At 36.0% G+C, this 26,873-nt stretch overlaps 1 protein-coding gene across 1 annotated transcript; it reads left to right on the forward strand.

Annotated features, from left to right (window-relative positions):
- The first annotated feature begins 885 nt into the window (after positions 1 to 885).
- LOC140137196 (ectonucleotide pyrophosphatase/phosphodiesterase family member 7-like) lies at positions 886 to 26,320 on the forward strand. The gene is made up of 5 exons (XM_072158847.1): positions 886 to 925; positions 22,716 to 23,332; positions 24,595 to 24,723; positions 25,547 to 25,684; positions 26,192 to 26,320. The coding sequence occupies exons 1-5, from the start codon at positions 886 to 888 to the stop codon at positions 26,318 to 26,320; spliced, it is 1,053 nt and encodes a 350-aa protein (XP_072014948.1).
- The last annotated feature ends 553 nt before the right edge of the window (positions 26,321 to 26,873 follow it).

A 26,873-nucleotide genomic window follows, 5' to 3' on the forward strand; every position in this document is an offset into this window, starting at 1 on the left:
CAAGATGTGAAACCCGGGTTTGATACCACTAACCAGGATCGAACTCTCCCTCTCTACACGCGGAGCAAGGTGCGCTCCCTAAAGGTAGATACAACCGAGACCATGGCTCCTGATCCTGTTCACATCTGTGGAAGCTATTGGGAGAAGCAACCTGTCCCAGGGTTTGGTGGGGGCTGATCTCATTACCAGTGGCTGCCTACGTAGTGTATTGACAGTGAAGACATATGCAAAAGCACTGTTCTGCCTCTAAACAGTCGGTGAAGCCGGTGAAGCGCTTGTTAATTAAGCGATTCATTGAAGAGGAGAACGTTGAGGTCACCAACCCCAAGACCTTGCTGAATCTTGTACAGACATGTACTCCTCGTGAGACCCTCGACCTCGCTTTACAAGAACCCTCCACTCTTACCATGCTTGTGAAGTATGTCACATATGAAGACAAGGACATACTCCTGACCCACTTGGATGGTGAAGGGGTGATGGATAGGGGTGAAATAGTCGATAGTTGACTTTCTTTGGGGTTTCACACCGGTAGCTGAGAGGATCAAGAAGCCACCAAACCCTGGGACAGGCTGCTTCCCCCACTGCTTCCCGTGTAAATGACCAGACACGATATTCTTTGAGATGCATGTTGAGTACATTTCGCTATTTATCATGGGCGGAGTGAACACGGTTCCCTCAGGAAATTTGGGCCCGACTTGACTACAGATATGAACAGAAGCCATGGTCTCGGGTAGATCTACGCTCGTTGAGAGGGAGAGTCCGATCCTGGTTAGTAGTGGTATCAAACCCGGGTTTCACATCTTGTATCATTATCCCACCAGTGCTGTTCACCACGTTTGGCCCATGAATATTTGTCATTGTTCTGTTTAGATTGTCCCATTCGAGATGAAGCACATCCTTTCCCTCGCCGGTAATGATCTGCAGAGTAAGAGATGTGGAAACCTCATCAAGATCCTTGGCCAGCACTGTCTCAAGTTCCAAGGCAAAGTTATATGTCTCAGTGTCACAGTTATATCCAGCTTACTGAGAATAGTGGCAAGTTGTTTGCTTCTGTAGAGGTGCCGGATGATAGTGCAGAGCAGTATGTGCTTTGGTAGTTTCCAATCACCGCGTCTGCGACAGAGATGCTGCCGCTGTAGACCAGGTTGTTGGTGATATACCCTTTGTCACCTAGATGAAATTTGGCATAGGCGATCGAGTCATGGATAATGTGGTTCTCAAGTAGGACCTTCAGCTTCTTATTCGCCTTTCTTGCAAAGCGGTCCTCACCTAGCACCATGCTATGTAGAAGATGTATGTAGTCCTTGTTCTAGTGCCAGGGGCTCAATCTGTTTCCAAGTAGGCTCCTTAAATGCTCCTTATTTGTCCTTGAATACTGGGCATTTGATGCGTCTCTCAGTCTTTCCAGACACTTTAATTTCCAGTAAAAAGATACATTGTGGAGGGAACAGTCGCATGACAGTTGATAATTGTAATTTACGGTTACGAGAGGATTGTGATGTTGAAGCTTCATTAGCACTACATTTCAAACGATATTGATTTTCAGTAAAGTTTTGGTAGCAGCCTCGATGATATCCAATTGTTTCTATATAAATCTACACCAGCAAGACTCTCCGGAATGTGATTACAGACATCATCCATGCGATAGGGTGAATCACGAGGTTCAATGTGTCTTTTGTCGCAAATGTCATGTAGCTGAGCCAGCTTGTCAGTGGCGGAGCCCCTTACTTTACTGAGCGGTGTATAATCTAGATGCTCAATACCACTCACATGTACAATACAATTTACAGGTGGACGTTTCTGCAGTGAGTCTGACTTGGTACCTTTATCACCCTTGCGTTTTGGCATGATTATCCACCACTTAACTATGCTACGATTTTTAGTTCACTAACACCAGTTCTAGCTAATAATAAGTTAAGTCATGCACCTAGAAGAGAAAATAGTAAATAAATCAATAACATCAAAATATCCTTCTCAATGTACCAAAAGAGCTCCTATTATATATATATAATAGGAGCTCTACAGACGAGTATGCCTTGATCAAGGCATACTCGTGAAGATACTATTTTTAGTAATATTTTGCATTTTAATGTATCCAACATGTTTAAATCAGGAAAATAACCCTTTTAATTGATTGCTCATGTCCACATTATCCCGAAAAATGGGGTCATTTGTCTTCCTATGATGTCTAGTTCAAAAGTTATGTCAATTTCATTGAATTTTGTCGGAATCCAAGATGGCCGCCAAATGAATGTCATGGGACATAATATTTTGCATTTTAATGTATCCAACATGTTTAAATCATGAAAATAAACCTTTTAATTGATTGCTCATGTCCACATTATCCCGAAAAATGGGGTCATTTGTCTTCCTATGATGTCTAGTTCAAAAGTTATGTCAATTTCATTGAATTTTGTCGGAATCCAAGATGGCCGCCAAATGAACCCCATGGGACAATATTTAATTTTGGGAACATCAAAATTCATTTACTAGACACCTTCAGGATTACAAAAATGTAAGTTAGAAAAAAAAAAAAAAGCACTCGGTGCATGGGAACCCCCTCTGGTGACTACACTAATAGTGTTAGGGGGATTTGTTTCCCTTTACGTTAAATTAGTTTAAATGACTATAATATGTTAGTTTTTGTTTGATTGTGTGTGAATGTGTGGGCAGTACATGTACAGTTGGACATAGTTCTTGATTTTTATGTCGGCGCAGTCGGCGCAGCCGTAGTTGTAAGTGGCAGATTTAGCATTTGGTCGTGGACGTGGTTAAAAGTGGCGATTTTATAAATGGGGCGTGGATGCAGTATGAGGGAATTTGTCCGCAATGGCGTTGAAGGAGTAGGCCATCAATATGTTGTTTTGTGTTTGATAGTGTTTGAATTTGTTGTTGGTACATGTAAGTTGGACAACGTAGATCCTGGTTTTATGGCGGCGTAGTCGGCGCAGACGTAGTTAAAATTGGCAAGTTTGTGCTTTGGGCGTGGTCGTAGTTAAAATGTGATTTTATATATGGGAATGGTCGATTTGTTCCCGATGAAGCTGATTGGTATGCTATGTTGTTTGGATATAGGTCGGGGTTTTTATGTCGGCGCAGTCGGCGCAGACGTTGTTCAAATGATGGCACGTTCTGGGTTTAGGCGTGGATGTTTAATTCAGTATGTGAATTTTGTTATATTTGATTACGTAAATGTTAATAATATGGGAACGTAATTTGTTTTGTGGATTTAATAGGATTAGGGGAAGCTAAAAGAAAGGGGTAATCGCGTATGACGTTTTAAGAAAGGGGTCATCGGGTATATTCGAGTTAAAATATTTGGACCTACTCACAAGACACACATATCATCACGTTGAGTGCTGTATATGTTCCGCCCCTTTGGGCCGTGACAAACTCTCTCCGTGGATCGGTTTCTTGGGGTGAACCCAAGCTGGCTACCTCTGAAGATCCTTAAAATACATTGTAGGGTATTTGCCCCGGTCTTCATTTGGTACCATATTATTGAAGGTTATCTTTGAATTTTAATGTTATCGCATCAATTAGGACCAGTCAAATTGAGAAATGATGTTAACAGGTTTGTTGAACCAGAATGCTCTTCTGATATCAAATAATATTCATGTTATGACAAATTTTTAAAATTTGATATTTTTCAAAATTTGGAGATATAACAGTTCTGGAAGTAAATTATATAAATTTAATGATATAGTCTTACATTCTATGTAGCTGGGAGGAAAAGACGACGATCAATTGAAAATTGTGACTTTTCATATTGAAGATATGGACTTATTTTCAAAAAGACCAAATTGTTTTTGTGTGTTTTGAAAAAAAAACAATATCTTCAATTATGAAAGGTCAAAATGTTCAATTGATTGTCGGCTTTTCATCCCACCTACATACACTTTAAGTAGAAATCATCAGATTTATAAAATTTATTTCGAGTACTGTTCAATATCAAAAATATAATTTTTTAATGATTTGCCATAAAATGTGTATTACATTGCGAATTTCAAAAAATCAAAGTTAGTTGATATCAGAAGGACATTCTTCGTATTCAGAATGCAATTCGATGTGTGATGTGCGCTAATGTCCCACAATAAATACTGTCCAAGCGTTCATATCTCTTCCCTTAATGTATTGAAATTATGCTTTGGGCTAATCTTTATGTCTAGAAATATGTGGTATAAGGTCGATCAAGAAAATACTCGTTTAGGTTTTCCTGCTTGATTTTGTTTGGTTAGGCCCCTCTGTTGATCAAAAAACTTCTTGAAGTGTTTCATAAACTATACAGTTGTAAGTCTATAGAACTTATGAACCATTTTCATGAAAAGGTAAAACTGAAAGTTCTGAAGATGAATTTTTTAAGCATATTTAAATAAAAGGAAGTAGGGTGGAATGCTAAACATATTTGTGTTTACTCGCCTACAAATCTTATTCCACATCGCAGCGCAGTGCGATGTTCCGATGCTTTAGGAACAAACCAAAAGATCGATGACGTCCTATAAACGTAACTAGTTTCGTTTCTCAGCCGACCCCCTCCCTCCCTGCCAGAAACGTAATAATGAAAAGTTGAAAATTTTGACATAATAATAATAATGATACAAAATTTCCAGATTTTTCCACCGTTTTGTTAGTCTGAAGGCATAGAGGGTGTTGGAATTCCAGGTTTATTGTGTTTATCCTTGGTTGGATTTCCAGACTTCAACAAAATAATCCATATTTTTGTCCATTGAGTTGCTGGAATTCCAGATGGTTTTGTTAGTAATTTGTCGGGATTTCCAGCCTTTTGTGCAAATAGATATCAGGAATTCCATTCTCTTCCAGTTCAATGCAATTTGTCATTATGTATGTGCATATGTAATGTATGTTGGGGGTGTTTTCTCCCACCGGCGACCCCACAAGTTGGTGGTGGGTACTAGTTATAATCATCATGATTGACAGTCCAAGTGACCATGACAACCAACATTCTTGTTGAGTAAGCCTTAATTATTAGAAAAAGAGCAAGGTACACCAACTGAACGGAAAACAAGTCGCAGGGTGGCGAATCAGATCCCTCCCCTACTCAGTTGACAGATATGTTGTGACAAAATTTACAATTTGCATCTCCCTTTTGGTCTATTTTAGACCAAAATTAACCCTAGATTGGCCCATTTATTATTAAAATGCCAAATTGCCGCACTTTGCGCACAATCTTGGTAAAAGCCATTTGAGTGAGTAGATCTGCATCAATCATGTTGCCTTGCCCACAGGACCATCAAAAGGCAAACCCGGCCATATACCAGGTATATGATGTACAAATTTTAGGCTATTCTAGTTGAAAGACATACACCCTGTATGGAAGACATTACTTTAGTCTCTCACACAGGGGTCAGGGGGTGTAGATTTAAAATGAAGTCACTCCCAAGAAAATGGTTGCCCTGAAAATAAGCTGTTTCTTTACTCAATTAATGAAAGTTTCATTGAGTAAAGAAACAGCTTAAAACAAGTACACTACCTTAAAGGAAGGTGACCTGATATATTTTGAAAATCAAATTCTTTAAAACTTATGTATAATATGAAATGTCATCCCTTTCAAGCACTCATGCAAAAAGAACAGGTAAATGTTTTTTGTCAATATGTCTAATTCCTAATGGAATTACGGACATTTATACAGCATGATATTGGTAGTCTACAGTATTTTTATTAATGATAATCATCATGATCATGTAATATATTGATTTCACGTGAAAGGCCCTATTTTCTCATAAACATATTGAAATTAGAAGTTGCAACTCAGTGTATTTCTGAAGATATCATCAAAAAACTGCCTAATTAGTCTCAAAATATGGTATACCATATTTGAGACTAATTAATTTTGACAGTTTTTGATGATTTCTACGGAAATATAACGATTTGAAACGCCAAATGTCAATATCCCGGGGTCAATATGTTTATGAGAAAAATATGAGCTTTCATCTGATACAAAAATCAGCATTTTAATGAGGTAACTGAGTGGGGGATGAGATTGGCAACCAGGTTACCCACCTTTAAGGGCGTACTACACCCATATATTGGTTTGATTGGTCTAAATAAATATTTTTCATTTATAGCTAGGCGATATATGCACGGATCATGTGAAATAAAAAATTATGAAAAAAAGAAGAAAAAAAGTGCTTTTAAACAATTGTAGTAAGTCATTTTAGCCCTATATATATTTTGTTTACTGTATCCTAGTTACTCAGATGCGTGTTTCATAACAAGCCATGATTTATTCTATTCAACATGTTCAAGTAGGGTACATGAATAGAATACATTAAATCCTTTGTTATACTCTCTATAGAAAATCTAGTGGTGCATGCAAAATATATAAACACTTACACAATGGATGAATAGTCATTAGTCAATAATACTATAATGTGTTGTTTGGAGAAGAAAAGGCTATTAGGTCACCGTATGTCAGGTTATAGGTCAATTGGTTCAGGTCAAATTTAAGCATCAATTTTGAATACACATGTGAGAGTTTGTGATATCATACATGTCATAATGAGGAATAAGTTTGATATTCTGTCTTTAACTGGATATATATCGAGAAGTGCAAGGTGGATATACTAATATACCTTGGGATGTAAATGGTGAGTACAATTTAGAATGCCTAGTTGAGACGGATTTCACAAATAAATATAAAATAGTTACCAAAATCACAAAAGGTAAGCTTACGGAAAACTACCCAATATGGTGGTATAGGTGACAAGAAATACAATTTTTCAACATTGCTGTAGTATGGTTGTGGTAACCTGTTACCTGTGGCTTAATTAAGTTTCAGTGAAATAATGTCGCAAGTTAAAAATACAAAATATAGCTCAACATTGAAAATAGAAGCATTTTAACCAGTTCCTTTTTGATAGTTGTGAAGCACCAAGTTCATGAAGTCATAAAAGAAATCAGGAACCACTTATTCCCATTTTACATATCAACTTTATTTCCCTAACGTGTTAGCAACACATGTCCAAAATTTTAACGGAATCCGTTGATAGTAAGCGTTCCAAAATGAAGTGAATTTAAATCATCAGTGATGTACCACCTTTTGGCTTCTACTTTTAAAAGTATGTAAGCTACGTTGATACCGATGCCACCAATAAAACGAGAAGATTTGCCCCTTCATTTTGCATACCACTTTGTCCATTTTTTTTGTAATTTCTTCACAAAATGCAAAAAATGCAAAAAAAAAATCAATGGGTGTAGTACCCCTTAAGTTAATGAAAACAAGTTCACAGAAAGCAAGCGCACTTCGCGAGGGTTTTATTTTCGCGGATTTCGCGAATGGAGTTCCATCCGCGAAATTAACACCTCGCGAATACTAGTATATATAATAATGTATTACAAGTATAGGGCAAGACTAAGCATCGCGAAAATAACAATTGCAAAAATGATTCTGTACTGAACTCCAAATCGCAAAAATAACTGTACGCGAAAATTACCACTTAAACAGTAATTATAGTAGGAGCAATTATTACGTAATTGTTTGTTCATGGTACATTGCACACATAGATAGTGCACACACGCTTCCATCCATGCAGTACAAAGTGTTATCTGTTTTCAAATTTACTGTGTGCTTTTAGAATATTTTTAGCAGATTTGGGTATTAAAAACAAATCAACCCCTCGTGGCTTGGGGTTTTAATAACAAGTTTAATTTCCGGAATTGATTGATTTTCAATGATGGATACAAATTAAGTTTAGCGTCAGTTTTTGTTAATATTTAGTTAAGTTTAATAAAATGTTGCAAATTTAAAAAAAAATAATAGTATCAAAGGCTACGAAAAAACCCTTCTCTACGGGCCCAACCGACCTGGAATTTGTGTTTTTGAGAATTAAAAAAAACATTTATTTTGCTTAAATCATAGAAAATATGTTTGTAAAAATTCTTCAGATTTTGGTGATATTTTAGCGTAATTTCAAGATAGCCTCTCTGTAGAAAAACAAGTACAAAAAACACCCGACCCTATACTTGAAGTTGAAAGGTCCGCCCGTAGAATAGGGTGGGTTTTTCTTTTTTGTCGCCAAAAATACAATAAATAACATGACACCAAAAACAGAAATTTTGACAATAATAGTTTTTTTCTGATCATTTTAATGTAAATTTTGACCAAAGTATCAGTAAATTATGATATAGCGAGATTACACGTAAATATAAAATTTGAAAGAGGGACTCTTTGGTTTATATCAAATGATGCTCCCCGCCTAAAATATCCGGACATTGGTTTTTTTGCATGTTTTGCATTTGGAAAATGTTCCATTACAAACCAAATGTCAGATGAATTCGTCTCTATGGATAGGCTTCTGAGGGATAGGCTTATATGAATCCAATATCATACTAGCTAAAACTACTGTTCTTTGAATGGAACAAAATGCAGATGTTCAATCGAAATGCATCTTCTCTGATGTTATGCAAAATATAGTAATATCAAATATCATCCCTTTTATTCACGGGATGTGATTAATTAGTATATTATAAATTTGATGAGGAATTTTAATATTTATATGCCATTGGGTTTTGTGTAGGGGATGGAGGAAAAAACTTTGGGTGATAATGCCATTAAAAAATTAAGATACCCTGCATCTCGTTTCTACTAGGCTTTATTTAATTAACTCATTATAATTATAATTGAAGTTTTGCTTTTGTAAAACCTACAATGTTCTTAGCACATCTAAAATTCTCCTGCATGCTGGTTGAACATAAAAATGTTGAATAACACATGGAGATTAAAACAAGAAATGTCTTTAAAAAAGACGGCGCAGTGAATGAAGAAAAAATGTTGGATTTCACATTCACTGAGAGGACCTTTGGCTTAAAAATGAGCTTTTAGAAACGACACTGTAAAAAGGAGAATGATGTTTGTTTCCTTTATTTTATTTTGTCTTAAAAACCCACAATGAGGGCACAAATTAATTTATATGCTGAGTAGGCCTACTTAGTTCATTTCTTGGTATACTTAATAATATATGATGACATTTACTTAAAATGAAGAACATAATTATTCTCAAGTTTGTACTTAACATAAATGAGTTAAAAAGTTGTATGCATTTGAGCCTTTAATAAGGCCTAGGAATGATTAAACATAATACTGTGGTATGGGGTAATAGCAATTCCTCATTGATAGCATGGATAGTGTCTAAGTCTGATGACGAGTCTTCAGGTTCATATTGTGGTTTGGATATACCATTGACTGACATCGGGTATGGCCATTGTTTTCAATTTTGCGATGAATAGTTATATCATTTTATGAACCAATTACAGGTAGGCCTATTTCTGGAAAGCATTAAGAACAGAGATTAAACTGACCAAAATTCGAAATCAATATTCAGGGTGTACTAGACGATATACAGTGTGTAAAAATGAACTTTTTAAGGAACATGTGGTATATTTTTCTTTTCAGGAATATTTTCTCAATCTGAGGACCACAAAATCAAACAGAGCTTGAATTGAAAAAGCCAACCAGAAATATACTTTATTTTGGGTGCGATGTTTGCTTCTATGTATACAGGGTGATCAAAATTTACTTCATTAACAGACCTAATTATTTATTCAAAAGGTTTAATTAGTGCTAATTAGCTGCTTAAACTGCTTTCAGTCATAAATACTCATTCCAAACCAGAGAATACAATATCTCTTTGTCACTTTTAGACTACACTTGCAATTCTGATAATTGACTGTTTTACATAGACCCCTATGAGGGGTGTAAGTATTCATTTTGAAAATATCATTATCATTTCATTTGTTCAAGAAAAATGTCACGCCGTCAGTCTTTTGGGAGTCTCAACTTATAACCGCATGGTCCTTTACACTGCGCCATTAGGCCTATCAATTTAATACCCAGACCGAATAGGCTATTTAGTAATAAATAAAGCAACTTGAAACAAAATGATGGAGAAATTATCACTTTCGTAAAAACAAAATAGTATGGTCCACAACAAAGAAGTCCTAAACAAACTGTAGGCCGAAACAACGGCCGAAAATTGCATAAAAATAGCTGACATGTACCGCAATATCAAAAACTGCATTTGGTACATTTTACAGGTTCACTTTACCATGCTTTAATACAGCACGGTGTGTCAATTGCGGGAAAATCCGTCAAGGTGTCCCGAAGAATAATCATTTACAGTTGAGTCACGGTCACCGGCCATCTCGTTTGCATATCCATATTAAACTACAGCGCCTCTAATGACGTGCATGCACTGTTACTGTGCGACTGAACAACCTTTGTTTATTACTTTAGACAGATCAGCACGCTGTGATTGGATGTACTATGTAAATAAGTAAGTTGTTGTTGTAATGGTAACACACCATACTTTGGTAACACGAAACTTCACCCATCCCATCCACATGTAATGATACGTGATACAGTTTTTGAAAGCTAACTCCCCAGGCTAAATCCATATTCCTCCGCCGGCAAAAAATATAGCCCATGATAAAATTAATCATAGTTATAATTATTTTCTTCAAATGTGGTTGTCGGGTTCAGTATACCACAATTAATACAACAATAAAACAATTCCCACCAGATAATTACTTGATATGTAGGCCTATACTTTCTCAATCTAAACCTGAGGTATAATATGGTTTCAGATCTAAACCAAAATCAGTACCACTGACGTCATCTCTGTCTACCAACCAAGTTATCAAAATTTGTCTATGGCATATGCAAGGTATTCTACCGGGGCAATACACTAGGATAAATTATTACTTGTGCTGTGATAGTTGCCATCTGCGACGTGATTGGAAATTATGCACATTTACAAAAACATAGGCCTACGTTTAAACTGCTAAAATACATCACGCATTTTGACTATAAACTCATCTATACCATTTTACTAGAAATGTACTATCTCCAAGGACGCTACGACCAACTCAACGAACTCATGCATATGCAAACGAGCCCAATCCCTATGCTAAATCAGGGGTGTGAGAGTAGAAATTGACAGGACGCATGCTCAGCTAATGCTTGTAGCTAATATTCCTCATGCAAGGAGCCCAGGTTGAGTGTGTTGTTGAAAATCATTGCATTAAAAAACACTTCTTTCAATGAAATCACATATAAAATCAATGTATACACAACCAAAATTCTACAAAAGTCAATCTTTATATTAATAAAGCTATCGATGTGTACGAAAAACTTCAGTGGTACAAAATGCCTTTCACATTCGAAAATTTCAGTATAGTAACACCCAGCCAATTCAGAATTAATGCAGCACTGCTGCAAAAACGTAAGTAAACAAAATCAAATCTGGTAATTTGCAAAACTTTAACCACAGAGCAGTACATGTATGTGTAACAGAACAAGATCTTGTTCATGGTTGTTTGTTTAACCATAGATAAAGATAATTATGCTCTTCAAACACATTAAAGGTTCCATGACTTGGCAAACAAAGTTATACACACTTGTGTTTATAATACATGCAGTCTTCACAGTCACTCCAGGCTATGTTTTGGATGGGGGAGGGGGGGTCTGCTTGATCAGCAGAAAAGATATTTCTCCCATCTTCTGGTATTACAGTAAAGCTATCATTTGCTGCATATTTTGCACAAATTTGTACTTCTTACATGATTGTAGTTGCCCAATGCTATCTGAAATACCATGTAAAGGACTAAACCTCCAAAGTAAAATTTAGAGTTTTTATAATAAAACTGGGATCCCCCAAAGCTCCACAGTTAAGCGGCTAAGTCGGTTTTTTACTTTTACCTCATTATTTTCGCTTAGTTAAAACTGAGACTAGTAAACTTGAGACTGTTGGTTTACTAGTCTCAGGTTAAAATGATCAGAAGACCACCTTGAAAGATAAAGTGTTACTAGTACATGTAGTAGTAATATTATGTAATCATAGTAATTTTTGACAAAAAAGAAGAACAAATTAAAATTTTACCAAAATCGTACATTATGTCTTTTATCATCAATCTCCAAAATAGGAAAGATAAGTGGTCTATGGTAAAACCAAATTTATCGAACGTAATCAAAGCAATAAAATTATTATTTGGCCAAAACAACAACAACAAACAAACATTTTATTGTCCCTGTCCTTTTGAGGGATTCTGATTTTCGCCAGCTAAGAGCTGGCTATCTAATTCGGAGATCGTCTTTGTTTGATAAAGAGATTACGGGGTACTAGCATTGGTTTGAATTACTCAGCGGAAATTTTTATGGTGAAAATATATGTAAGACATGTTATTCGATTTGTATTAGAAAAGGAAAGTATGTTTTTCCGTTTCAACGAATGAAAACGAGTGAGAATTTCAAAAGTTATGGTTTGAAGGAAATATGACATTAAAAGTTATATGCCAGGCCTATAATAGTTTCCACAGCATGTCAACGAAAAAACATGATAGTATCCTTGTTATCAGGCGTTCTTAGATTTACATTTTCAGACCTCCTGGAGATCAGCACAGCATGAGATGTGTGTATTGATAACATGATTAAAACCTTTATGGACGTAAAAGTCAAAGTAAAAATATCCTATATCCTGTACCGTATCGTTTTATGGATAAAAATGACTCAAAATGTAATTTATTAAATAATTGATATCTTAAACATCAGTTTTGTCTTTTCAACGGGAAAAATTCGATGTAATTTCAGGGCCTATTTTTGATATGGGTATAATTTATATACATGTAGGCCTATTGAACAATATCAGTCTTTATACATTTTATAATGTGATATGCATAAATTGCGAATTAATATATAAATTAATATAAAATTTATGTACATGTATAAGGCAAGTAGGATGACAGTTTTTAGCCCATTAACTAAAAACTGCAGTGTATTTCTTTATATTAATAATGAGCAAGGCAGAAAAGACAAAAAGACAGAACAATTTGGAGTAATTAATTGAAGAGTTGACAGGAAGTTATAGGAGTTAATGTTTGTTCAATTACACGGTTGACGATGAAAATGCAATGCGAACACCACCTGCAGCGTTCGAAATAGGGCCGGTCAGCCGGCCATTGGCCTGTAACTTTTTGGCCTGGCCGGTAACTTTTCTGACTGGCAGTCTAGTTGCCGGCCCGGCTGGCCGGTAACTTTTTAAAGGTCAAAGTATTAGTTTTTTAAATGTTCAAACACATGATTCATGAATGCACCTTCAATCTGTACTGTTATTATTTATTAAACCACAGCACGGTATAAAATTAATTAAATTTCGATAAAAAAATCGTGATCTTGCCAGAAACATTTATATATTATACAAGTTATATTCTGTGTATTATAATCGTGCCAACGTATTTATATCACACTTGATTTGTAGTAACGAGATGTCCGTTTTGAACAGCCCAAGTCAGACTCTTACATCAGTGATGTGGATTATGGTGATTAGATGACGTTACGATTCCGGGGAGGTACTCGAATTACATTTTGACAGGGGTGTGCCGCTGGGACTGGGAGTCTGAAACCCAAATTTAGGGATTTGTTTTACCTAAAAAACGGCTGATTTGGCAGTTTTTGACCATTTTATTTCCCAAATAGGGAGCCATGTTTGATTTTTTGCCTAAAAAACGGCTGATTTGACTTTTTTTTACCAATTTTTTTCAAATCAGGACCCATGTTTAGGGATATTTTTCTCAAATTCGGAAGGTCCCATTTTTAGGGCTTTCTTTTTGCAAAAAATCGACCCGTTATAGACATGGTACAGGGGCACATATCTTTATATCTTATGCATGAGTACCCGAGTGAGGAGGTGGGCGGGGGGGGGGGGGGTCGATGGATGTACTGGTATCAGTTGCCACTTTAGTTTAACTCTAATTTCTCCGTTAGTTACAAACTTACAGCTGGGACAAATACCCACAAACTGGGGTAAAACTATACACATAGTAATCTATATACGTCCTTAGTTACCGGTACCTGTTCAGAATTAAAACAAATAACATTATCTTTTTGGGGCGCCCTCTACGGAGGCGTCCCACAATATTGGCATGTACTTGTGAGTAGCTTCTAATTTCAGTCTTACTAGATTTACTCCGCAATTGTTGTGCTATTTTGCTAAAATTATGCCCTTGCTCAGAAATAAATCCACAATATGCTTGGATTTTATTTTATTATTGTTTTCTGTTATGCGCAGGATAAAATGGTGTGCGTATATTCTTTGTTTAAAAGACAACATTAATGGATTTGTAAAAACACCAAATAAATCGAGACCTTTGACCTTTGTAACCACTTTGACCTTTGTAACCAGTTTACCGCCTCTTAGAACCCGATAGACGGTGACCAACACTTTGGATTACAATAGCCTAATCTGAATGGCATAGTCCAATAAGCTCAAATAAACAATCATAGTGCAACATTTGACCTAACTTGCAGAGTATGAGTTTTTGTACCCAAAGTTTCAAAGTCAGGCATCTTATCAAGATCAAGATAGTGATAGTGACATAACAATTCACACGCTTATCTTACCAAGGTCTTATCTATCTGCATGGGGTAATTGGAAATTATGGTGTAGCTATAAGGATGAAACAACTGGCTCCTTTTGCATGGAAATTAGAACAAATTACTATACAAGCTGTATCAAAAAGTTTGGTACCCAGCAGTTTTGATAGTAATTGAAAAGCCTGGTTCTTCCAAATGCAATATCGGGTCCCCCTTAAAATGATAAAATGATCAGACCATAAATCTTTTGTGACTGTTTATGACATTAATCAACAAATTATGCAGATCCTAGATGTGTCGAGGATGTTATGTTTATGAACAAAACGTTACGTTTGTATTTTCAACATTGTTAATCATTGCTACGTGTATGTTAACAAATGAAAGTTCTGTAATTATTTTAATTCTTCAATGCTAAGTTAGTAAGTATTCTTTTGGATATCATCAAATTGTAAATCTCTAGTCAGATTTTCAGTGTGTTAACAACTATGTATCAAAGATGTTACGTTCATGTACAAAACATTAACGTTCTTATCTTGTAAACATTGTATACCCATATAGCTACTTTTGAAGAATGAATGTTCTGTAATTGTCTTTTATCCTTCATCTCTATTAGATTTTCAGTGTATTAGCAAGTAGATGATGTATATGTATCACAGACGTTATGATGTATATGTATCACAGACGTTATACATTCATAAAAACTTTTCTTTTGGTCAACATAGGGGTAGATCCTCTTCTATACTATCCATCATATACCCCCCTGCATAACGAAATTCAACAATATTCAATATCCAAAGCAATATCATCACTACAATATGCCCCAAAATTGAACTCCCCACCCCACATAATCGCAAATTGACACGACAGCTTCATTCCAATTCAATTTATTTCATCCAAAACGGTCCTGTGATACACCTTCCCCAATCAAACACATTTGTCTTGCATTTGATCATCTTCTACTCTTCCCTAGAAAAAATCATTATGATACCAAATCCCCGGGACCAAATCTAAACACCATGCCATGGAATTCACCATATCACGTCCAAGCTCACATAATTTGGGCGCCCCATTCCTTTTTTAAAGGAATTTTTATTATCAATATAAAATGTATAATTATAATTTGCAGTTCATTTTAAAAATGCATGACAAATAATTCCTTGGTTTAAAACGTCACTATTGAACTTGTTGTAACTTGTCATTGACGGAACTATGTTGATATTTCCCGGCTTAATTTCCCGTTTAGAAGCTCTAAAAGTTTTGGCCGGAAACTTTTCAACCGGGCCTGTAACTTTTCAGATTTACAGGCCCGGCTGGCCTGTAACTTTTTGAGGCATAGGCCTATTTCGAACGCTGACCACCTGGTTTGGTGGACTGTCATGAAACATGATGGATCATAAAAAAGATTGATCCTAAAAATGCCTTCCACCCAAACTAATTACAAGACCTCTTCTGCATTGAAGCTGGCTTTCCCTTTAAAAAGGAATTTTTATCTTCTTCTTTTATTTCTTGCATAAAAGTGAAAAATAATTTGCTTCCTCCTCTTAATGATCAATTTTGCATTGTAGAAAAAAAATAAAAATAAAAAAGTTCTCCTCTTTTTAAATTTTTTTTTTCTGTCAGTGTAGTTTTTAGCTGTGGGCCTACTATGGAGTGCAGTCTGAAGTGTAGAGGTGTATCTTACTGACTTGCTTTATAATACTGACTTTCTAACCTTTTATAATTTTATAATATATAGTTACCCCTTTGGCTCTAAAATCATAATTGCAAGACTCTGAATTTGTAAAGCTATATAGTTAGTATAGACCCTACCGAATTCTGGCCACTCGTCCTTTATATTTAAATAAAAGTCTCCCCTCCATAAAGTACCACGGGGCAATTCGCAAAATAAAACCATAACACAGGTGATAAGTGTGAATGGTTGTGGAATCGAACTAGAGAAATAGCTCTCTGTCACTTAGAACTTAAAACCAACATGTCTGCCATTTCAATTGTTATCCATTCCAGATGAGTAAGAAAAAATGTAATGCTAATTTATTGCACATGCTGAGGAAGCCTGATTACCTTTTTAAAATAGCTGAGTGGGAGGGTTTTCAATGAAATATTTTTTCACGGCAGTGAAATGATGCCACTTGCCCCCACATCTCATATTACTATTTAGCCCTTAAACCCGGCAAAGAGTCTACTCAGTGTAGGAATTTTTTAGCCTTTTTTATAAATATGTTTGCAATTGGCTTATAGCCGTCTCATGCTGCCAATACACATACCCGATTGGTTAATCAAACTAGCAGGTCATGATCAGGCCTAATCACAAAGTAAACATATCATCTGTATAGAAAACTATGCAGCAGGCGACTTCAGAAAAAGTTCAATATAACTACATTGCATAAAACTAAGCCCATTATCTATAGTTAATTGGTCAAATGTTTATTGACTCTTGTAATAACCCATGTGTAGGCCTACAAACCTGTATAATATTGGTGTTCATAATAGCAGGACTATGAGACAAATATCCCTGACCCTGACAAAAGCTAGCAAGAGCAAATGGCTGTGTAATTTGTTTACTTCAGTGATAAGGCATCTTGCATACATGTACAATTTTCTTCGTAGTTTATAGCCAAATTTGTTTCCTGTAGGTGGCTTAATAAAAATTCCTTTAAAAAAGGAATGGGCGCCCAATGTGAGCTTGGTCGTGACGTTACTTTAACTTTAACTTTAACTTTAACGTCTAGAGGATTATAGAGGATTATGTATTCAAAACCAAGTGGTTTTGAATACATAATCCTCTAATACATAATCCTCTATAATCCTCTAGACGTTAAAGTTAAAGTTAAAGTAACGTCATTTCGCAAGCTCTCTATTATCTCATGAAACCCGGTGACACCTCATTATAGAAATCAGACTTGTTGATAGGTTGTAAGAGGATAGCCTTTTCCAGGCACGAATTGGGCCATATATAAAGAAAGTTTTGCTACTTTGCGACGCAATAAAAAACCCTAAATGCAAAATGAGATCCTTTGTTTTTCAGAGTCAAGACACATGTATCATTATTAAGCCTCATATCACTTATTTATTGTCGAATAAGTGCAGAGTAGGTTAAATATGAATATTAAATGTTAGACCAAAGTAGCTCAAAGTACATGTACTATACACCTGATCCGTGAACTGTTTTTTTTAAGACAAATTCTTGTTTGTGTAAAAACTGAAGCATCATATGTGTAAAAGAATATTTGAATATTAACTGTAGCCTACATCATATATAACGATTCGTGATACCCAATCATGCTTCAATTTATGTGGTTTAGGAAGCAGAGAATTTTATTTCAATTTTATATACGCCAAAATATTTTCTGAATAATAAAAATTAACACTGAATTGATGGCGGAAATTTTATGTAAAATTTACGTAGGTCCGTACTAAAGATTACTGTTTCGTCTTTATGGGAATTTTATCTTTTAATATCTGAAAGGACTTTGGGGACCTACGTGGACTTTTACTATAAATTGCAAAAATCCAGACAGTCTTACAAGAAAAATCATCCTCTGGTACCAGCCGTGGGGCGTGCAATACAGCCTCCCCGTTTTGGGCCCGTGCGCCATAGCCAAAATTATCAAAAAAGTATCATTATCACCTTCAAAACATGCGGAATCTTCAATTACATGCTTATGAAGCTTGCATATTTTCAAAAGAAAACACAGTTAACATGAATGACACATAGCCATGCTTACCATTATCAACTCTATTGTACACCTTTCTGTATTTCTTAATAAGGCAAACAAATTCGTGTACATTCTAATCTTGTTATAACTGTATGACTACAAGCATCTCACTTATATTTGCATCCAATTTTGTAAGTATATTTTTGTTATTACTATCAATAAACCATCAAGAATTAAACAATAATTGTGTATATCTCTGTCTTTGTGTCACATTTGTATACCATATGCAACTTGGACCTCGGGGGGAGGGGGGCACTCAATTTTGGAAGTGACGGGTATGTGCCTACCGGAGTCGCGAAGTATAGGGCCTATCGGGTACAAAGCGTTATTTTTAAAACTAAGGGGGTCATTGGGTACAAACAAAATAAAAAAGGGGGTCATCGAATATAAGATTTAAAGAAAGGGTCATCGGGTAGAAAATTGTGAGAAAATGTAGCCAAATGTTGAAACTTTCGGCATAATTTTGGACAAATGAAGCAAAATTGGACAGGTTCGGCATTTTTTAGTTGCATTTTGATATGCTATTATAGAAAAAAGGGGGTTATGGGTAGCCGCAACCAAAGACAGGGGTTCATTGGGTAGCTGCAACTAAAAAAAAAAAAAGGGGGGTGGTCATCGGGTATGGATTGTAAAGTCCATTTTATCACGTTAAAATTGGGAAAATAATAGAATCCAAATTATATGACTTTGGTCTTGTTGCGATGCATTGCACTATTACATATTTTCTTATACCAACAAACAGCAAAATACATAAAAATTAATGAGACTGATTGAGACTCTTTTTATGGTTTTTACAACTCAATTAAAAATTTGATACGATTGATTCGAAATATACAAAAAAAAATAAGGTCTCTCGTCCCAACGCGCAGTCGGGCTTTCTTGTTAGAACGAGCCATTCCCTCATACATTATGTTTAGTCGTGCTTTGTGTTTAAGAAAGGAACACTGCGAGTTCTCAACTATGAGGTCTACACGCAAGTCTGTCCATTAATTACGGAACACTGCGAATTCTCAACTATGTCCACGCCGACTGCGCCAACATAAAACCAAGACCTATAAGCCCTCTATCGAATTCAGAACTACGTCTGCGCCGACTGCGCCAACGTAAAACCAAGACCTACACGCAAGTGTGTCTATGTGAATTCAGAACTATGTCTGCGCCGACTGCGCCAACATAAAACCAAGAATTGCGTGCATATCCTATTTGGACATGGACGCACTTGGTTAATGGCCCATGGTGTGGAACCTTGGATGTACTGAAATAATGAGTTTTCAACTCCGTCTACGCCGACCAACGCCGTCGGGCTGTTTTCAACCAACACGCCCTCTCTGTCTGAAATTATTTGTCCAAATACCAGAATCCAAAAAGCCATGTCGTGACTGTAGGGGGATTATTTGTCCAACTACTAGATAGATGGCGCTTCGTTGAAGACATTTGTCCAAGAACCAAAATGTAAAAGAAATTATGATGTGACTATAGGGGGATTATTTGTCAAAATACAAGAAAATATCAAATTGAGGGGGCTATTCCCTTCGAAGCAGCTCGGGGCTGTGCCCATGGTGTGGTGGGTATTGTGTAGTTATGCCCAAGCCCCAGTACATTCAGTATTGCTACGGGTAGGCCTTGAATGATGTAATCAAGCAAAATGAGTTTGATGTCGGAAATATTGATTTTGATTATTGTACTATAGCCAATAATAGTATTCATCTTCCTTTGTATTTTATTGTTCTGAGCAACACTAAAATGACCATTATCTCTATAGAAGTCTTTATATGATGGGGTTTTCAGTGAAATACAGCTCTGAGAATAGCTCATTAAAAATTGAATTTTGATTTTGATCGACATCAAACCCATTTAGCTTGTACATATATATTTTATGATTCTTCTAAAAATAAAACAATTATTATTAATCGTAGGCAATTTATGCATGTTTATATTAAGAAAGGTTTCATTAAAACGAATGTATCCAACCGGGAACGTGTATCTCAAAACTATAACTTAAGGGGTACTACACCCCTGCCCAATTTTGTGCCTATTTTGCATTTTTCTCAAAAATTATAGCGCATTGGTGACAAGTAAGATATGTTTATTATAGGGGCAAGGACTACAACTACTGCACTGACAATTCAGCAACTCAAGGCAAGTAGTTATTGATTTATTGATCAAATATTGGTTTTCCCTCATTTTTGACTGTACATAACTCCACAACTGTTGTCTGTGCTGAAATAAAATTTCCAGTGCAGTAGTTGTAGTCCTTGCCCTATAATATACATATCTTACTTGTCACCAATGCGCTATAATTTTTGAGAAAAATGCAAAAATAGGCACAAAATTGGGCAGGGTATAGTACCCCTTTAAGAGTTCTCTTTATTTATTCGACTCATACGCCAAAATGTTTGAATGTCCAAACATGGTGTCAAAATAATGTAGAAGGCATGAAAGTGTTTTAAGGTCGAAATACGTCAATTTTTGGGTCAAAATTTTAGAAAGTCCAAAAACCGTCTAAATTTACTCCATATATGATCGATGCAGAAAAACGATGAAAACGAATATCTGAGACTAATATACCTGAATATTAGTCTCAGGTTGAGACTAATATACCTGAATATTAGTCTCAGGTTGAGACTAATATACCTGAATATTAGTCTCAGGTTGAGACTAATATACCTGAATATTAGTCTCTGGTTGAGACTAATATACCTGAATATTAGTCTCAGGTTGAGACTAATATACCTGAATATTAGTCTCAGGTTGAGACTAATATACCTGAATATTAGTCTCAGGTTGAGACTAATATACCTGAATATTAGTCTCAGGTTGAGACTAATATACCTGAATATTAGTCTCAGGTTGAGACTAATATACCTGAATATTAGTCTCAGGTTGAGACTAATATACCTGAATATTAGTCTCAGGTTGAGACTAATATACCTGAATATTAGTCTCAGGTTGAGACTAATATACCTGAATATTAGTCTCAGGTTGAGACTAATATACCTGAATATTAGTCTCAGGTTGAGACTAATATACCTGAATATTAGTCTCAGGTTGAGACTAATATACCTGAATATTAGTCTCAGGTTGAGACTAATATACCTGAATATTAGTCTCAGGTTGAGACTAATATACCTGAATATTAGTCTCAGGTTGAGACTAATATACCTGAATATTAGTCTCAGGTTGAGACTAATATACCTGAATATTAGTCTCAGGTTGAGACTAATATACCTGAATATTAGTCTCAGGTTGAGACTAATATACCTGAATATTAGTCTCAGGTTGAGACTAATATACCTGAATATTAGTCTCAGGTTGAGACTAATATACCTGAATATTAGTCTCAGGTTGAGACTAATATACCTGAATATTAGTCTCAGGTTGAGACTAATATACCTGAATATTAGTCTCAGGTTGAGACTAATATACCTGAATATTAGTCTCAGGTTGAGACTAATATACCTGAATATTAGTCTCAGGTTGAGACTAATATACCTGAATATTAGTCTCAGGTAATATTCAACGTAATTCAGTACAAATGTCTATTCTCAATATCTCGAGCCATCTTCACCGTGCCCATAAACTAAAGCCACGATTTTTCCGTGTTACAAAATTTAAATTCCGTGTTACAAATTAGTCGATTCCGTGATTTTCCATTTTCCATTATAAAGCAGTGAAAAGTGAATACAAGCATGTTTTTAAAAGTGTTATTTGTCTTATGTAATTATATGTACCTTTTTACTGTAGTCTCCCTCAACATCCCCATTAAAATTAAGCATCATTAATTGTCTTGTGTGTACTTTCGATAGCTGTATCAGCCAGAATCTTGCATCGTAGGCCTAGAATAAATGCTAGAATGGATTGTTTAATGGTTGACTACTGCTAAATTATCATCTTTGTTTTCTTTTGCAAATCAACACAAAGGTTACACATTTTACACAGTTTTTGACTATTTTGTCGCATTTTCAAATTTCCGTGATCGTGAGCAAACCCCGAATTCCGTGAATTTTTCCGTTTTTCCGTATCACGGAGAAATCGTGGCTTTACCCACAAGCCTCAGTCAATTCAACAGGGATTTTTATGCCATATTTAAGATGGAAGACGTGATATGATTTTATAGAACATTACTTCATAATAAAATAATGAATTCATACAGTTCATTTTGTCTAAACCAATTCTGTTTTACTGACCTGACAGTTTTGACCATTGATATGTTTGATCCAAGCTTCTGCACAACGGCCATTCTTGGCCATCGCCCAAGATGGTCGAAACTGTCAGGTCAGTAAAACATTAAGGCCCTAATTGACTTTGACAAGATGAACTGTATAATTATTACGAGTTTCTACAAACCTAATGGACCTCTCCAAGTTTTACGTAGGCCTATAGGCTTGCACGTATTCCGAAAGAATTTCAATCGCGATTTTCTCGGAAACTGTATTTCGTGAGATACGACAATAATGTGATGCGAGCAACGATATGGCACATTTTCTTAATTTCCCTCCGAAGATAACACCTATTAACTAATGTATCGAAAGCCCAGCCTTCTGGTAAGGACTTTTCTAGCTTCCGGAGGAAGATTCCATTCTACTAACAATTATTAATCTTTCCAACAACAGGTTTATATGTTGAATCCCATGGCGTTCTTCTTAACATCAACTTCAATGCAAAAACATTAGAAAGACAATACTCATTTTTAGAAGGTTTAAACGACACAGAATTATGGAATCAGAAGGGAGCTGAACCAATCTGGGTGACAGCAATTAACCAAGGGCATAAAGCTGCCACGATTCAGTATCCTGGTTGTAATGTTGCTATAAATGGTGTATGGCCAACAAAGAATGTCATCAGCTACTATTTGCAGTGGACTAATTATCCAAACCGTCAAGCCGTTAATGAGGCCTTATCTTGGTTACAAGAAGATGACTTTGATTTAGCTTTGATACGTTTTCCACAGCCAGACGTTATTCTCCATGCACGTGGGTATGAAGACCCGACAGCAATCAAAATGATCAAAGAAATCGATTCAGATATTGGGTATCTTTTTACCAAGCTGGAAAGCGAAGGTTTGTCAGACATCACCGATGTCATCATTGTCAGCGATCATGGACATGTGACATTGGATCCTCAAAAGACGATATCGATGTATGATTACATCGATCCAGATGATGTGCACATGTTGATCGTGTCTAACACTGTGTTTGAGCTGGAACCTAAAGAAGGGCAATTGCAAAAGGTAAGTGCATGCACATAAAAATTGGTATCGGTCAGAAATGTAAACTGACCTCAAAAAGAAACTTTTAATTTTTCAAAATGCCATATCTTAAAATCCTGTCCATAAAAATGAACAAAAATTACACACAGGAATAACTTCAATACTCTACTCTAAACACATGTCAGCAACCAAGCAGTTGTCCAACTGATACAACAGCAAATTGCACTGACACGGAACAGCTTCCTGGACCACATTCACAGGCGAATAATTGGCACCCAGCAAAAAAAATCTGTGCGAACACACAGGTGATTATTTCCAAAGAGTAAGTGGAAAAGTGTGGAACAAGGCTGCTTCTTTTCACACCCTTTCTTCAAGAGACAGGTCTTGTTCCACATTATTCCACTTACTCACAGATTTCTTGTGTTGGGTGTCAATTGTTGGGCCGTGAATGTGGTCCAGGAAGCTGTTCCATGTCAGTGCATTTGCTGTTGTGTCAGTTGGACAACTGTTTGGTTACTGACCAGTGTTTAGAGTAGAGTATTGAAGTAATCCTGTGTGCAATATTGGTTCATTTTATGGATAGGATTTTAAGATATGACCTTGTGAACAATTATAAGTTTCTTTTTGAGGCCAGTTTACTGTTCAGTATAAGGCAAACTATAGACACATTGAGCCAAAATTTGATTACATGCATGTTTTGCCAACTTTAACGACCATAAAACATGGATTTCGTGGAATTATGAAATGCGTCATTGGTACTCTTTCTCCCCATTCCTTTGTAAATGGTGTCTTTGCATCATTTTGAAGACATGTCTTGCAAGAAGACGATGTCTTCAACAATAGAAAACAAAAGATAAAATAAAATCATGCCCCTTGCTTGAAGACACTGTCAAAGATACGTGTCTTCAGGCAAGTCACGTCTAACCAGAAGACACAAAATCAATTTAGACATGTCTTGCATGTATGACATGTCTTGAATAAGGACGAGACTTGTGTCTTAATTTGGATCCGGCTGAATCGTCTTCACAGAGTTGTCTTAGATTGTGTCTTCATGCAATAAGCTGCAATGCATGTGTTTCTATTTCTTATGTTTCTCTGTTGTGTAGATGTGTCTACTTTCAAGACACTGGACACGTCTATATCGGAAGACACCCTTTTTTACAGTGTATGTACATAATAGTTTTGTGAAAACTTAATAATAATAATAATAATTTTAATAATGCATGTTTTAATTTCTGTAACAAAAAAAAATTGCCATGGTTTTTTTTTTCATGATAACGCAGTTGTTTAGTATCCTGAGAAGAGCACATCCAAATCTTCACGTTTTTAAGCAAGAAGACTTCCCTGAACAATATCATTACGGAGATAATTCAAGGCATCTGAAGATCATAGGATATGTGGACTCACCATGGGTCCTTTATGAGGTAATGTGTTTACACTTTCAGAGGGCCTGAGGCCATAGCGTTAGGAGCTGTGCAATAATTATGAGCCCTGGGGGAGGGTAAAATTGTGGGGGGGAGCAAGACATTTTTGTCAAGCCGAAAGGGGTGGGGCAAGCAATTTTGGCGAGCCGAGAGGGGCGGGGGCAAGCGATTTTTGGCGAGCAATTTGAAAATTTTACCCGCCCTGGGGGCTCATAATTATTGCACAGCCTCTTATGGGTTTGGGATTTTATATTTCTACATAAGTGGAACCCATGTTTTTTTTGGCATCCCAACCTGAAATGATAAAAAGTTGATTGGTTCCATTTTTCTATGCCCCTGTGATTCCCACGAGGGGTCGAAGGTCACAGTGGGGGGAAAACTTAAAAACAGTCTCATCATGTTGTAATGTATCTCAAATTGTTTCTCTTATCACAGGGAATAAAAAATCAATTGTCATATTTTCCGACGGTGCTTAGTTCAGGAGTTATAAGGTCGAATAGGTCAAATATCAAAAATTTCATACAGAGGTCATAATTAAAAAAATGGTCCGATTTCATTGAAACTGGTCTCAAATCACTCCCTCTAACATAAGAAATCTCAAACAATTTAAGTGCATTTTTGTATTGCCACGCCCCCTTCAGAGTTAATGCAGCCAATGTCCAATAGAAATATGTACAAGCATAACATTTGACCCATATTTTGGTGTTATATTTGGTAACTAATAATTTTAGGTGCTGATTACTCGCTGGCCTATTATGACCTCTTGATCACAAGATTATTGCTTTTTATAATACTTTTTTTTAAAACTCAGAACTCATCCAGTGTATTAAGGAGGCCCCCTATTGGATCTGGACATGGATATGATAACGGTAACACAGAAATGAAATCTATCTTCTTTGCTCAGGGACCCAGCTTTAAGAAGGGTTATAAAAAAGAACCCTTCGAATCGGTGAGTCAATGTAGGCCCCCCTACTACATGCCGGGTCTACATGTATATTAAAATATATAAGAGTCTTGATCATTTTTGAACAGTGACATATCATGTTGTAATACACATATAGCAGGGTTGGCAGGCACGAAATACCACACAATGTCATTTTTATGCAACTCATTGACCCATTTGTGTTATATACTGCCTCTAGCTATTTATAATGACATCCTTGTGATCTGGTCAACACATTGACAGATCTAAACAAACCTCAGGAGGGAATTCAATTTTTGATCAATTCTCTCCAGGTAGTGAAACGTAATGGCTACAATAAAACACAGCTGAATACCATCATTTTATGTCCATATAAACAAACATCAGTGTATATGATTTTTTTAACACAGATATGTTAAAATATACCATAAGAAGCTTTGTCCAAAAATGTAGCGCTAAAAATGTACTACTTTTTCAAAGTCGCCATTATACTATGACAAAATTACGACAAATATGTTTATTTTCTCATTGCAGGTAAACGTTTACCCATTGATGTGCGAGCTTCTCAACCTAAACCCAGCACCAAATAATGGATCTTGTGCAAACTATGCAGATATGCTGATATCCAGTGGATATGGCTGCTTTTCCCCATGCTTTTGTTGAATTAACTCCTTATACAATGTACCTTAATAAAGTACTTCCCCTCAAAGTTTTCCGAGAAAGTAATTTATTTCATAAAAAGTAAACATCGCAGTTTAACAAACACCGTCTTGAGGATAATTATTGTATCATTTAACAGGACTGACACTAATTTCAACATGTTGCGATGTCCCAAATTTATAGCCACTTCAAGCATACACACTTTTTAAAATTTTTTACAGGTGGTCCCATTTTCCCTATTTGGCTCAAGCCGGGGCTCAAGATGATTGCCCCCCCCCCAGGGTATGTTTTTGAAAAGCATTTCTGTTTAAAATGTAGATATTTAATGTGGATATTACTGTTTGTGATTTTAATTTATGAGCTCTTTTAACCAACAATTTTCAATGTCTTATACACACCATAGAGGTCGCTTGCGGCAATCTCCCGATATTTTTAAAAGTGTAATATGTTTTGGAACCAATTAACCCCTGGCAATTAACTGCCCACATTATTTCCCTACAGTTTACTGACCCTAATACATCATTATATACGCTACTGAATAAAACAACTAGAACTA

The sequence above is a fragment of the Amphiura filiformis genome, chromosome 17 (genome assembly GCF_039555335.1).
Source record: "Amphiura filiformis chromosome 17, Afil_fr2py, whole genome shotgun sequence".
NCBI lineage: Eukaryota > Metazoa > Echinodermata > Ophiuroidea > Amphilepidida > Amphiuridae > Amphiura > Amphiura filiformis.